A 14,768-nucleotide genomic window follows, 5' to 3' on the forward strand; every position below is an offset into this window, starting at 1 on the left:
TTTTTGAGTTTTAGATCTAACAGGCAGTTTGCAGTTGTTGTTTATCAGTATATTTTGTTTAATGATGCTCATTGCATCTGTGTGATTAGACAGTTAGCAAATGACTGAGACTGTTGGAGCCTTAGTCTCCTCATCTGTACATGGGGACAATAGAGCATTATTCGCTGAGTTGCTGCTAGAATTAAGTGAACTAACTCATGGAAGGTGGTTCGCATCTGACACAAAATAAACATTTAACGCATCTACCGAGCATTAATTACAACGAGTGGCTGTCCTGGTTTAATGGGGGGAGCATTGCCCAGGACTGAACGTCCCCTGGAGGTGGTCACTGATGTGGGGGAGAAACGACACCTTTGTCGGACTAGAGCCCGAGAAACCCCTGCTGCATGCTGGGGAGTGTTTGTGGTCATGGGCACCGTTTCCTGGACCACGTATGAACACGTGTGAAACGTCTCTCCAGTGCGAGAATGTGAAAGGACACTTGCTCGTCCCGTGGGCACAGCATGTTGGTGAGAGTGGTTTGGGGTGGACAGAGGTCCCCGGGAGAAGCAGGTTATGGGTCGTGTCCCCTTCTCTCCCTTTCTCACCTGGACTGGGAGCTCCCTTTCCTGTGAGGATGTGTGGGCTCCGCGTCCTCCTGACTCAGTTTCTCCTCCGCAGACCCACTCCGAGGAGAGGCCGTTCCAGTGCGAGGAATGTAAGGCCCTATTCCGGACCCCGTTTTCCCTGCACAGACACCTGCTCATACACAACAGTAAGTGCGTCCGTCAGGCGGGCAGGGCCCCGGCATGGGATGACCTTGCACTTGTCTTCCCACCCCCCGGCCCCGTCCCACTCCCGGCCCCAAGGAGCTGTCTGCTGTGCACACAGGACAGTAATCGCCTCTCATCTTCCCTCGTCCTTGTTTGTTTTCCCACAGGAAGATCAGCCATTTTAGGAGACATTTTATTTTATGTCACCCGCACCATCATTTAGTTTGTATGGAACACATAGCCTGTGTCCTGAAAGGTGGCTTTGAAATTTGCTCAAAAGCAGACATTTTGGTCCCTTTTAAATGTAAGGATGGACATTCTTGGCTGCCGAAGTGTTTTGCAGTTTGACGGGAGTAGCAGTGGCAGGGGCTTACATACCTGCAAATCTCACCACGGTGTGGCCCCGCCCAGTGAGACATACATGGAAGGACTAAGGAAACAGAGCAGAGGCTGGGGGGGCGGTGTGATTTCAGGAGCCCACAGGCTTTTGCTGTTGGGAAAGGTCAGAGTTCACATTGAACGTGACCTCTGAGTTGAGGAACTGCGAGGATGGGGCGCAGAGAAGGCCACGGACTCGGCTCGCTGTACGGGGAGCAGCCCACAGTGCAGGGAGCGGCTCACGGTGCGGGGAGCAGGCAGCGCTGCGCCCCCTCTTCCCTGCTCAGCACGCTGCCTCCCACGTCGCCCTTCCTGGGCAGGGGTGCCGGGGTGCGGTTTTCCTTTGTTTATCAGACACACCCACCCCACGGAAGTCCGCCTAGCGTCACACCCAGAGCCGTGTCGAGGGGACCCGGAATACACAGCCACCTCGCCGAGGCCATCACCACGCTGTAGAGGAGAAAGTGCGACTGCGCCGCTGAAGGGCCAAGTGGGGGCGCCGCCCACGTGTTCGTGACCACGGCGCCTGACACGGAAGGGAAAACGGTGTAACGAGTCACAGCTGCTTTTCTTGCTTCTAATTGGAGTTGTTTACTCAGTAGATCATCCTCCACAGATGAAGGTTCCACGCTGACTGCATTTTTAATATTTCTGGGGGAAGCGAAGCCGTTGCTCATTCTTGACAGCTAATTGCACAGATAAGATAGTATCTTGGAAGAAATGGGGCGCCGCCCACGTGTTCGTGACCACGGCGCCTGACACGGAAGGGAAAACGGTGTAACGAGTCACAGTTGCTTTTCTTGCTTCTAATTGGAGGTGTTTACTCAGTAGATCATCCTCCACAGAGGAAGGTTCCGCTGCTGACTGCATTTTTAATATTTGTGAGGGAAGCAAAGCCGTTGCTCATTCCTGACAGCTGATTGCACAGATAAGATAGTATCTTGGAAGAAATGTTCTCTGGTCCGTGGAAGTATCGGAAAAATCAGAATGATAAAGATGTTAAGGCTTTTATGAAAGCTGAGCGTGACGATGGTAACGGGGGATGGAGCCCATAACCCAGGCGTGTGCCCTGACCGGGAATTGAACTGTGACCTCCTGGTTCATAGTTCATCCCTCACCCACTGAGCCACGTCGGCCGGACCGAAGTTTTATTTTTAACAGCAGCACGGAATTCTCGGAAGAAGGAATCCAATACTTTTGACTTCATCCTGTTGGTTCTGATCAACCTGAGGCAGAGGATTGAGGCCATCGAGGCTGGGCCGTGCCTGTGTGTTTAATATAAAGTTGATCGGCACGTTGATCAGGGGGTTTATGAAGCTGCATCACGACACGTTCTGAGATGAGTGGGTTTTAGAACAAGGACTTACACACGGGAGCCCCATTCATACTCTGAAGACTTGCAACCGTGGCCTCAGACTCAAGGAAATTTTTCTTTGGATAGATGAAGTTTTATTTATTTTATTATTTTTTAAAATATATATTTTTTAATGTGGTTAGAAAGGTCGACTCTGGAATTGGGCGAGGAAACGAGTGATTTAAGGAGGATGGGAAACTGGGCGGTGCCAACGGAGGACAAAACACCAGACCGCGTCCTACACAACAGGACGCTTAAAACCTGTTTAACTTCACCACATGGAGGTGGTGATCAGACAATGACGTGCGCTCACGGTACGAGGAAAACTTTCCATAATTATTTTGGAAATTATTGCCATTTTCTAATATTCTGAAAGCCGAAAGGCGGGCTCCTAGCCAGCTTCTCGGTTTTAAAATGGGGGGGGAAAATTGGATAAATCGAAGGCAAGGAAATCTGGTAAAATCAGATAAAATCCTACACCAGAATTTTAAAATTCTGATACACGTTAAAGCCAAGAACCCGGAATGACAGCGCGAGGGGAAAGGTGCCGCGTAGCGAGGTGCTGTTCAGGGTCGCACATTTTGCTTCTCTTGACAGTTTAATGAAAATGCTTGGCTAGGCGCAATCTTGGAGGATTTGGTTTTTAATTTCTTTCAGTGCCTGACTAAGATCTGGTATAATTAACATTCTTAACCTTGTGTCAACTCATCCTTCACTTTGCTCTCACTGGTTCTATATTTTACCCAAAAGAAATGTTCAGATACATCTAGAGACACGTAGAGACAAACTGGGTCGCCACAGCACCCCCACGACACAGACGCACAAAGCAACTGCAGACGAAGCGCTCAGAACCCGCCCCGGCCTGCGATTCCCGCGTGGCCCCCACGTGACTTTGTCTCAAACACCAGCTCTCAACAGGCCTCTGAGAGACTAAACAGCCGCTTTCTGATGGAAAACACAAGGGTGGGGTGGCTTGCCTTCTCCCCCTTTCTCCTTCCCTTCTCTTTGTCCTTCAATGTGCTGGGAAGGAGCCCGAGGACCCCACAGGTCTAAGGGACGCTGGCTGTGATGGAGGCGTAGGGGCTGGGCCGAGGCATCTCTCACTGAGACTAGAAAGTTGCCTGTGTCGCTTGCCCCAGTGAACGTGGGAATCTGTGCCAATGTCATTGTTCTCTACAGGGGAACATGCATTCCAGTGCTAGTCCGTCTCGCACGATAGGGCCGTGGGCTCCGTGCACTGATGACTTCCCGCGGATGCGCTGTCCTCTGTGCGCATTCCCCGCTGAGAGTGTTGGAAAGGGGCGCCGAGAGCCTGGCATGCCAGGAAGAGCTGAGAGATGGCGTTCCGTGAGCTTTAAAAAGTGCGGAGCGCTCCCTGAGCTGCTTCCCCTGCAGCCGAGGCCACGAATGAAGGCAGGCACCCAGGGCTCCAGGGCAGTGGTTCTCAACCTTCCTCATGCCGCGGTCCTTCAATGCAGCTCCTCATGTTGTGGTGACCCCCACTTTCATTGTCACAAATTGAACATAATTAAAGCATCGTGATTCATCACAAAAACAGTATGTAATTATATATGTGTTTTCCGATGGTCTTAAGTGACCCCTGTGAAAGGATCGTTCGACCCCCAAAGGGGTCGTGACCCACAGGTTGAGAACCGCTGCTCTAGGGTATAAGCCGGGAGTTGCCACTCTAGGCTCCCCCGTCCCCCCCAAACTGTCTGAGAGCCTGGGCAGAACCCCCTCCCCCAGCAGCTTCACGCCCACTGAGGACCACTGTGGGGCTCCCGTCCACATACCTGAGACCAAGTCCCAGAGACCGTGCTGAGGCAGGTGGTGGGATGGAGGCCCCTGTCGTGGGATGGGAAGGCCACTCTGTCTCCCTCAGGCCCTCGCCCCCAGCTGGCTGCCAGTGACCAGGCCTGCCCGTGCCCCATCCTGAAGGCCGTGTGGACCGCTGTGCGATGGAGGGGAGAAATGAGGGGTCCCCAGCGCAGCTCCTCTCTATGACAGAGGCCTTTTGTCCCCACAAGAATCTACTTAGCTCAAACCCCAGCCCCTGCCCTGGAAACTTTTAAAACAAGTTGATGGACCCTCAGGAAATGAATTCAATGCCCACATTTTCCAGGTGCAGAGGCTGAGAGCCTGTGAAGGTACAGGGCTTCCCTGGCCGCACAATGATTCTAAATGTGGAACCCAACTTGTTGTGACCCACTCCCCTTTGCGAGTGGGATACGCGGTCAGAGCCCTAAAGCCAACCTGCGGGGGGTCCAGACCAGCAGGTGTGTGTGGGCTGCTGGCGGGACCCGCCGGGGCACCTCATTTCCTCTCCTGTGACCTCCTGTTTCCAAGGTGAGAGGACCTTCAAGTGCCATCACTGCGACGCGACCTTCAAGAGGAAAGACACCCTGAGCGTGCACGTGCAGGTGGTGCACGAGCGGCACAAGAAGTACCGCTGCGAGCTGTGCAACAAGGCCTTCGTCACGCCCTCCGTGCTGCGGAGCCACAAGAAGGTCAGCCTGTGGGGCTCCATGTCCTGGCCTCGCGCGGGGCAGCCTGGCAGGCGGGGCGGCCGAGGGGTCTGGACAGTAGCCCGCGGGGTTATTTTCAAGTTCCCACGGACGCGTGGATCTGAGGGGGTTTGGAATCAGTGGGGATGCGCGTGACAGTGGTTTAAAGTCTCCTTGTGAGACTAAATCACTTGAATGAAACGTAAGCCAGGAGGAAAGGGTTTGCCCTTCGTCATCGTTACCTGTTTCTCTGGATTGACCCTCAACTCTTTGGATGCCCCACCCCCCTTTAGACACACACGGGAGAGAAGGAGAAGACCTGCCCGTACTGCGGCCAGAAGTTCGGGAGAGTCCATCTCCCCTGTTTTCTCCCTTAAAGTTTTATAAAATCCGATTTCTGATTCTAGAAAAATGTTGAATAAGTTGCTTTTTCAAACTAAGTTAACTATCTAGCGTGGAGATAAGCCGCTCGCTGTTGGGCTGTGGTGTGACTGATGTGAGGTACACACTGTCCAGGGGACAGAGAGGGAGCAGACCACTCCCTGTGGAGGCCGGGGGCCCCCTCTTAATCCTCCTGTCAACCTCAGGAAGCGGCGTTTCCCAAAGGCCCTGTCCTGTGGGACCTCACACCCCCTCCCCAGCTCTCCCATCCGTCACGTTCAAATCCGTCGGTGCGACGGCACTGGGGTCTTTCCCCGCGTGTGGCTCTGACTCGCACACAGACCACTGGGGAGATGTGGGCTCCCTGAGCCACAGGCCTTCCCGTGCCACGTCAGCACCCACCTCATCTGGTGGGTCTGCGGTCCAGCACGTGGCAGCAGACCCGAGTCTCCTCCGTTCTGAGTGCGCCTTGATTCCTCTAATTCTGGCTCCCTCCCTCTCCCTCCTGTCCTTCCTTCTTTTCGTCCTTCCTTTCTCTTTAAATGACAGGCTCCCTGCTTTTATATGAGAAAACAAGTGTTCACAAAAACAAGTCTGAATGGCCGTAGTCGTGGTCACTTCGTGTCGAGGACAAGTTGCTCCACGGGAAGAGCCGCCGGTTCTGCCCCTCGAGGCTGTGCCTCTCGCTGAGCCTCCCGTGTGGGCCCCTGTGCGTCCCGGGTCACAGGGGTGCCCACTCCCCACTTTATCCAGAGAGCAGTAAAGGAGGGTTCGTTCCACATGACGAGGTTGACCCTGTGGAACTGGCATAGCCACAAGCAGCGGGTAGCGAGCAGTGGGTAGCGAGCAACTGGGTAGAGGTCTGGCCCCCTGCTGGGGGTCTCATCCAGGAGCCACCAGGAGGTCCCCGCTGCCCATCAGGCGGACATCGCTCCCGGTTACCGCGTTGTACTGTGTTCATCGGTTCACCTCCACACTCGGGCTGCAAAGGCCGGGCAGGCGGGGCGGGCTCTACCCAGTTGATGGAGGGAGGGAGCTCCTCGAACAGGACCCCAGGGGACCTGTCTCAGCAGAGCGGCAGGTTCCCACGGCCACACTCACTTCCTGTCACAGAACGTGAGGCTCAGACAGCAAATGGCCCAGCCAGTCCAGGGAATACGGTAATGACCTACCTAACCAAGGAGACAGAATCCAAGTGTGGTCTCTTCTACCCAGCTGTTATAATGAACACAAGAAGCCTGGCTGGTGTGGCTCAGTGGTTGGGTGTCCACCTATGAACCAGGAGGTTATGGCTCGATTCCTGGTTGGGGCACATGCTGGGGTTACAGGCTTGGTCCCCACTGGAGGGCGTGCAGGAGGCAGCCAAGCAATGATTCTCATCATTGATGTTTCTCTTTCTCCCTCTTCCTTCCTCTCTGAAATCAATAAACATTTATAAAAAATATACAACACAAGAATTATCAAATGCTCTAAGTTCTGCAGTATAAAAGTGAGGAATGAAATTCTAAAGGTCTTAACATTACTTCAGTAGTTTGAAAGTTTTATGCTTTAGAGCCAAATGAAAGGTGCTCTAAAATTTTTTATTTTCACATTCCCGTGTTCATGTACTCCCGAGCCACCTTTATATGGCAATAACACACAGAGAACACGATGGTTAAATGCAATTTCACCGGATTGCTCTTTTTTTTTAAAAAAGAGGTTTTATTTTTTAGAGAAATTTTAGGTTCACAGTAAAATGAAGGAAGGTACAGAGTTGCTCATCTACCTCCTCCCCCAACACAGCCCCCCACCATCCACATCCCCAGACGGAGGGGCGTATCAGTTACAATCCATGAACCTGTGCCGACACATTATAAACCCCCAGAGCCCAGCATCTACCTTAAGGCTCCCTCTTGCTGTTGGACATCCTGTGGGTTTGGGCAAATGATACCGACACGCGCCCGTGATTGGAGTTTTACACCGAGTCGTTTCACTGCCCCAAAACCCTCTGTGCTCTGCCCATTCATCCCCCAACTCTCACCTGGCAACCACCGAGTCCCCACAGTTTCCCCCGAATGTCACCCAGTGGATGGGTTGCTGTATTGCGCCCAGGAAGCGGCTATCAGCGGATGGCCTTTCCGCGAGGCGATGGGCACTGAGCACTCTGCCGTGTGCCCAGGTGCTTATGCAGGTCACGGTCTTTTCTGTCTCCTGATGGTGTTGAAAGAGCTGGTTTCATTTTGCTGTTACAGTATTCAAACCGTCCATCGGTATTTTGGGAGGCGGATTCTCTCTGGTAACCTCAGCCCGGTGTTATGAAGGGGAGACATGGCCGCAGCCTCGGGCCCCTCCTTCCATTCGCTGGTGTCGTGCGTCACTTCCTGTCTACTGTGTAGGTGTGGTGTGTGTCTACTTCATGTTCACTTTCTCTGAACTGCTCTTACCCTTCTGGCTCGGACTAGCGGCCATTCTCTAAGATGGTGATTACTTAGCGATTGAGTTACTATCTGTCTGTTCCTTCTGGGAGGAATCTCGGTATTTTTTCTGTTTAAAGGAAACCTTTGGAAAATGCCTCTGGTTCTTCGCATGTTGGTTGACTTTATCCTTTGTTGCCTCCGCTAACCAACCAGTTGTATCAGCTGTAGCCGTATCTCAGCTCCTCTCTGTCCCTCTGCCTCATTCCCATTCCCATCCTTTAGTACTGCTGGGGCGAAATCTGACAAAACTTTTTTTTTCCATTAACTTTGAAAATGTTATTTTTCATAAACTTTGTATCTACTTTCTAAAGTCTACTCATTCTTCATAATTAGGTGATTTGAATAAGGGCATGTACATCAAGTGTGCACAAGACATTTTGATTTAAACATCATTAAACTATAGTATTCTTTCTTAAAAATATTTTTATTGGTTTTTAAAGAGAGAGAAAGGGAGAGGGAGAGAGAGAAAAAAACATTGAGGCAAGAGCACAGCATCGATTGGTGCCCATGCACACCCCCCACCGGGGATCCAGCCCACAACCCGGGCATGTGGCCTGACCGGGAATTGAACTGGCGACTCTTTAGTGGACAGAATGATGACCAACCAACTGGGCCACACCAGCCAAGGAAAAATATAATATTATTGACTTGGAGAATAGAAAGGAATTTCAGGAAGTTTCTAGTTCAAGCCTCTTAGTTGAATTCACGTGCATCAAAATCCAGTGATTTGCTCGTTACAGAACTCGTGTGTGGTTCCTCCAGAACTGAACAAAGGCAAATGACAATTTGGTTTTCCAGTGTCACCTGGCTGGTGTTTTGTCCCTTGTTCTCTAACAATACTCCCTAACCTCCCATTGCTCCTGACTTACCATTGGTTACGTACATGCCTCCCACAATGTGTGATGATATCATCTGGGTCATCAGCCAGTTTAGGATACGCATCTGCACTTGGATGCGAAGGGGTGTGGCGTGTTACTTATGGTCTAACTGAGCACTTCACTCTGGAGACACTTTCCCAGCACAAAACCAACGGTCCATGAGACCTTACTACTCGACGCTGGTTCATATGAGAGCATGCGTCTGTGCCCGGCAGGCAGCTGTCATTCATCACCGGTCTCCCGGGCTGGAGTGCCGGTGGTGGCACCCCGAGGGCAGCAGGAACAGCAGCTCTGCCTCCCGACCGTCCACAGCGTCTCAGGTCAGCTGGAACTAGGGTGATTCCGAAAGAGTCTGTGGACTGTGACAGGGATTCCGACCGTCGTCCATAAATTATGAGAGAAATTCTAGGAACTGCTTTTGGGCCAGAAGGTTAATTACCTGCCTGCAGCTCCCCGGTCTGCGTGTTCGTAGACGCCTGCTGTGGGCCTTCTGTTCCGGACTGGCTGCACGCTGCTGCTGGAACCGAGTCATAAATCACTGTCCCAGCAAACATTTAATATTTCAGTAAATACCTGTGATCCGCTTAGAAATAAAGGTTCGGTATAATTTGCTTCTCCTTGGATTTCAGCCACTACTTGTCTGTCTTCTCTAATGTTTTTACTAAAGGAATCCATTCATTTTTTAGAATATTTGTTCACAGGTTTAAAAACACTAGCAATAAATAATCCTATAAAATAAAAGACTAATGATGCAAATTGTCCCCACAAGCAGGAACTGTGACCTCCTGGTTCATGGGTTGATGCTCAACCCCTGAGCCACACCGGCCGGGCTATTTTGTATATTTTTTAATCTTCCAAGTTGCTCTTGGCCATTACTGCTCAATCTGTCGCATTCAGTCTGTTTACCGACATGACATAAAACTTGATCTTCTGAGCCATCTGACCAAGTGGTCAAGTTCATTTCTTAAATCCGTGGCCTAATTTAAGGGTATCAAGATACCTCATTTAAGAATACCAGGATTTGCAAAGTTTTTCTTTATTAATTTCATGTGACCTAAACAACGATCTTTGGAAAGTATTTGTGTCCAGACGTTGGACAGTGAGGTGATTTTGTAGCCACCGATGGATAGTCAGTATTCGGGGGCTTTAGGGTCCTTGTATGTGAGCACACACGCTAACCTTCACTCCCTCCACAAACTTCAAATGCTGTTTTAATATCAGTATGTTGCTCTTTGGTGAGAACCAGAGTTCCTCTCATGTCTTTAATTAACATTCCATTCCATAAAATAATGGCAGCGTTAATAAATTATTATTCTAATAACATGCATTAGACTAGGATCGAGTTTCCCCCTATTGCCTTTAGCCGCATTTGCATGGTTGTTGTCATAATGCATTTTCTTTGTTAAAGACTCCCGGTGGGTGACTTGCTTGGGGGCCGGGCTAGACCCTGGCAGGGATTCCACATGCATCTGGATGTCCCCTGTGGAGGGCACAGCCCCGTTCCCTGGAGCCCTTTCGTGACATTTCCCACCTTTCCTCGCCCTTTCACACCTAGAATATCTTTACGCTCCTTCCACCTCAGGCGTGCCGGCAGTGAGACTTTGGAGGCACTAGCCCAGTACGATAAGATAATCCAAAGATGGAGACTTACCCTGAGTGTGCTCCGATGACCTTACAGCGGCCCCGGAACTGCATCCCTTCCGTCCTTGTGCCTTTCCTGACGACCTGAGCTAGTCCTCCTCCCGCCCCCTCAGAGGCTTTCTCACACCTGCCTCCGTTCGTATCTGAGATGATCGTCTGTGTTTTCTTTAACTTCTCCATGCCCTTCTCCTCGCACGAGTGACATTGAAGGGGCGGCGATTGTGCGAATGTACTCGTAACCCCATTCCCAAGGCCCTGGACAAGGGCAGATACCTGTTTAACGAAGGAGTGAGGCCACTTCACGGAGCCTCCGCTTTGAGGCATCTTTTAAAATCAGCCTCCATCCAGCCCTGTCTAGTGGGCATCGTGTCCCTCTGTGTTCCTGGATGTGTTTGAAGAAAACACAGAGGATGGTCATGCTACTGGGTGTCAGAGCATAGTGTGAGGAAAGAGGCAGACACGAAGAACTCGCCTGCTTTTCTCAGCCCAGTCATGCACATGTCATGCACACGTCAGTGTCATGTGTGCGGCTGTGCCCATTAACTGACTGTGGTAGCTGCCCCTGTGTGTGCTGTGTGTGCGGTATTGGCCCGGGCCGCGTTCCGCTCCGTGTGGAAGGTGCGTACCTGTCTCCTGTGATGGCGGGCCTGCTTGAGACATAACACACATTCCTCCCCCACCCCCGGCACCCCCGCTCCCTGTGAACTTTGAGGACTCAGTGCCTCCCTCGCTGGACAGAAACATCTGGTTCATGTCAACTGTCATGTCAAGAAGTGGAGTTTCCGTCAATCACTTTAGAAAGTCCCACCTCCGTGACCCTGAACAGCAGCCACATTGTTAATCTGGGGGTGGCAGAGCGGGGGCTACCTTCTGACTCCCACGTGCAATGGCTCTGTCCGCTGAGGCACCTGCGCCTCCTCCCTGTGCCTCACTTTCTCCGTTTGGAAACCAGGGACACGGATACCCAGACCCCAAGGGTGTTGCCTGGACAAAAGGTGCTGCGAGGGGTTGAGTGCTGGGCTCCGCAGAGCAGAGCGAGCGGGACCCCCACTGCTGTTGTTACTGTTTCTGCTTATGTGGGCTTTCAGCTCCATTTTCTTGGCGAAGTTTTGCACTAATTCTTGTGTTAGTCGACATAACACTGGTTCCCTAAACAAAGTGAAGGCAGTGCCTGAATCTGCCCGCGGTCCTGCAGGACGGCGTGTGCACTGGCCTCAGAGGGCGCTCAGCCTCTGCCTGGGGCATCCACGCAGCAAAGACAGGCTGCTCTTCTCCAAGGTCAGTTCCTTCATCCAGGAGGGCTGTCCGTGTGGCGGGCATGTCCTCATTCCCCGGGCCCAGCTCACAGGAGCCCCCGGCGCCCCTCCTCCCGCTGAGGCTAGAGCGTGGGCCGTGCTGGGGCCTCCCCGAGACGTCCCTGCTTCAAACCCAGGTTCAGTGGAGCAGAGGCAGCCCAGGGGCCATGGGGCCACGGAGGCCATGGGGGCCCCGGGACCCGCGGGGAGCCATCTGTCTCTGGAGGCAGCACTGGCTGGAGGGGTCAGGGAGGAGCCTGGTGGGAAGGCAGCGCCTTGCTGACCTGGGAGGTGTGCTCACTGGAATGATACCAGTGACCCCGGACGGAAGGACAGGCCTGCCTGTGTGGAAGGAAACACGGGCAGAGTCCTGCACCTGCTGAAAGGTGACTACCCCCTGGTGCTGGGCTGTGGTGCAGCCGGGACCAGCACCCACGTAAGCGCCGGGTTGAATGGAGGAATAGGTGACAAGTGGCTTTTCTGCAGTCGGCTCTGACTGGGGGCAGCTGCCCATTACATTTTGTTACAGTTTTGTCGTTTCGCAGTAGAACTCCAACACACTGCGACAAGTGTCTGCGTGCTTGCTTGGTTTACAAAGAGGCTTGGCGAGTCCTAAGTAACCTCTGGGTGAGAGGTACCTGGTCACATCAGAGTGTGGGTCCATGACTGCCTAGTTCAGCAGCCGGTGGTTCTGTTTAGCGAACACCAATTCTATGAAAGTCTTTGGAAACTCATCCCCCTAACTGAGATAGGACATGAAATCTTTTCTTCAAAAGCAAAGAAGGCATCAGTGGGATAATTAAAGACCCCCAGTGCTCATTGATTAATGTCGCTCCTTAATAAATTGACTCAGATATCCCGGCTGGAGTGGTTTAGCATCATCCCATGCAGAAGGCAACTGATAGGTGTTTCTCACATAGATGTCTCTCTCTCTCTCTCTGAGCATCGTCCCATGCACTGTACAGAAGGCAACTGATAGGTGTTTCTCACATCGATGTCTCTCTCTCTCTCTCTCTCTCTCTCTCTCTCTCTCTCTCTCTCTCCCCCCCTTCTTCTCTCTAAGAATATCCTCAGATGAGGATTAAAAAAAAATGATTCATGTAAAATCTTTTTCACAAATTCTTAAAATCAGGAGACTTCAGGCGGGCTCCCGCGATAAAAGGACCGCGCATCAGGCCTGCTGCTGGGACCTCGCTTGTTTCCCAGTCCAGCAGGTGCAGCGGGCTGGGTCCCTGTCCACCGGAGGTTAGGCCGGCCCACTGCCCGCTGCTGTGGTGCGGGGCCCAGGGCGCACGGAGCGGGTGGGGACCGATCTGGGTGCGGGAGGAGGAGGAGGATGGCGCTGCTTGCTCTGCGCCTGCGTGTTCTGACGCGGAGCTCCCCTCTCTCGTAGGCGAGCGCCCCTACCAGTGCCCGTACTGCGAGAAGGGCTTCAGCAAGAACGACGGGCTGAAGATGCACATCCGCACGCACACCCGGGTAAGGCGCGGCCGCCCGTGAGGACGGGCCAGGCTTCCTCACAGCGCGGAGCTGACCTTGGGCAGACCAAGGCCCTGGGTCTGAAATCGCGTGTTTATGTTTATGATGGACGTTGGCATTTCTTTAAAGACAAAAACACCCCCAAAATGTCCTCATTCTTGGAGCTGTGACTCGGCTTTCGGGAGTCGTGGGAGTTACCAGCGACAAGCTTCCCAGTAAATAGGTTGGCACCTTAGTAAAATGTGAACATGGGGTCTGGCGGTGTGTGTGCCAGGACCGCGCCGGAACAGAGGTGTCAGCAGGCGGCCATTCCTGCAAACGAGCATGCATATTGGCAGGAGAGACCCTGAGACGGTGTACGCTGTTGCGGGAGGGCAGTGGTCGGCAAACTGCGGCTCGCGAGCCACATGCGGCTCTTTGGCCCCTTGAGTGTGGCTCTCCCACAAAATACCACATGCGGGTGCTGAGGTGGAAGGCAGGGACGGTTCGTGGCTGGCCGGCCTCTCTTCCCCAGGTGCCCCCTCTCCTCTCCTGCACCCCTCTGCTGGGCGTGTCACCTGCCACACGGCTTTTCCGGACAGTCGGAGGCTGTGGCTGTCTCCTCGGGCTTGTTGTGATTGGGCTCCATCTGTGGTCCCTGCAGCCTCTTTCTCGCGGTTCCTTTAAAGCCGGGCCTTTGAAATGCCGGTGGTCTGGGTAGAAGTGAGCACTTTTTCAAGTTTAAGAGGCGTGCCTACTCCTCTGAGAGCGATTCGGATCCCGGCCTCTCTGGCTTTACTTCTCACCTTAGCTGCAAAATAGAAACTTTAGAGTAGCGGTTCTCAACCTGTGGGTCGCGACCCCTTTGGGGGTCGAACGACCCTGTCACAGGGGTCGCCTAAGACCATCGGAAAACACATATATAATTACATATTGTTTTTGTGACTCATCACTATGCTTTAATTATGTTCAATTTATGACAATGAAATTGGGGGTCACCACAACATGAGGAACTGTATTAAAGGGTCACGGCTTTAGCAAGGTTGAGAACCACTGCTTTAGAGAAAACATGTCATCATCACATCCTCTCCAGCGTGAGGGCACCCCAGCCCCCCGCTGCGGTGCCGTGGCCATGAGATGCCCTCCTAGCCCGTAAGGACCGTCCTCCTGGTTTTGTGACGGGTGACGGGCGGCTCCTGTGCGGGTTAAAACAGATCCCCTGGTTCCCATTCACGATGCCGTGCTTGTCTCATACGAATATGAGCAACTGGACCACTTCCTACGGACAAACTGACTCCTTAAACAGGACAACGACTTCAGTGCACATGTTCAAAACACCTGTTTCCCAATGGGCCTTAGTACAGAGGCGTGACTTAGCTTCAGTGTCGTTTACTCATTTTTTAAGTGTATAGTTGTCACAGACGTGCCAGGCATGTGTTTTAACCCCTTCCCCGGCAGAAACGTGTATACTCGTTTTCACAAAATGTTCTTTTTCAGTCGTCGACGAGTATACTAAGAAAATATGGTAAAAAAATATGGTTTATAGGAAGACGAGTTACAACCTGTTTTCATAACCAGCATCAAAAATACTATATAGAACCAAAATAAAAAATTTACTCTGAAAAAGAAACGTTTTTAACAAAAAAATTGTTGGGGAAGGGGTCAAAGGTT

At 52.2% G+C, this 14,768-nt stretch overlaps 1 protein-coding gene across 1 annotated transcript in view; it reads left to right on the forward strand.

Annotated features, from left to right (window-relative positions):
• Positions 1 to 14,768, forward strand: part of PRDM5 (PR domain 5) — a 184,364-nt gene that overhangs the window by 140,991 nt on the left and 28,605 nt on the right. Inside the window, exons 15-18 of the mRNA XM_006772503.1 lie at positions 661 to 754; positions 4,831 to 4,991; positions 5,282 to 5,351; positions 13,033 to 13,118. Coding sequence (XP_006772566.1) covers positions 661 to 754; positions 4,831 to 4,991; positions 5,282 to 5,351; positions 13,033 to 13,118 — 411 coding nt within the window. The remainder of the gene's footprint in view (positions 1 to 660; positions 755 to 4,830; positions 4,992 to 5,281; positions 5,352 to 13,032; positions 13,119 to 14,768) is intronic.

Source organism: Myotis davidii, unplaced genomic scaffold, assembly GCF_000327345.1.
Source record: "Myotis davidii unplaced genomic scaffold, ASM32734v1 scaffold446, whole genome shotgun sequence".
Taxonomy (NCBI): Eukaryota; Metazoa; Chordata; class Mammalia; order Chiroptera; family Vespertilionidae; genus Myotis; species Myotis davidii.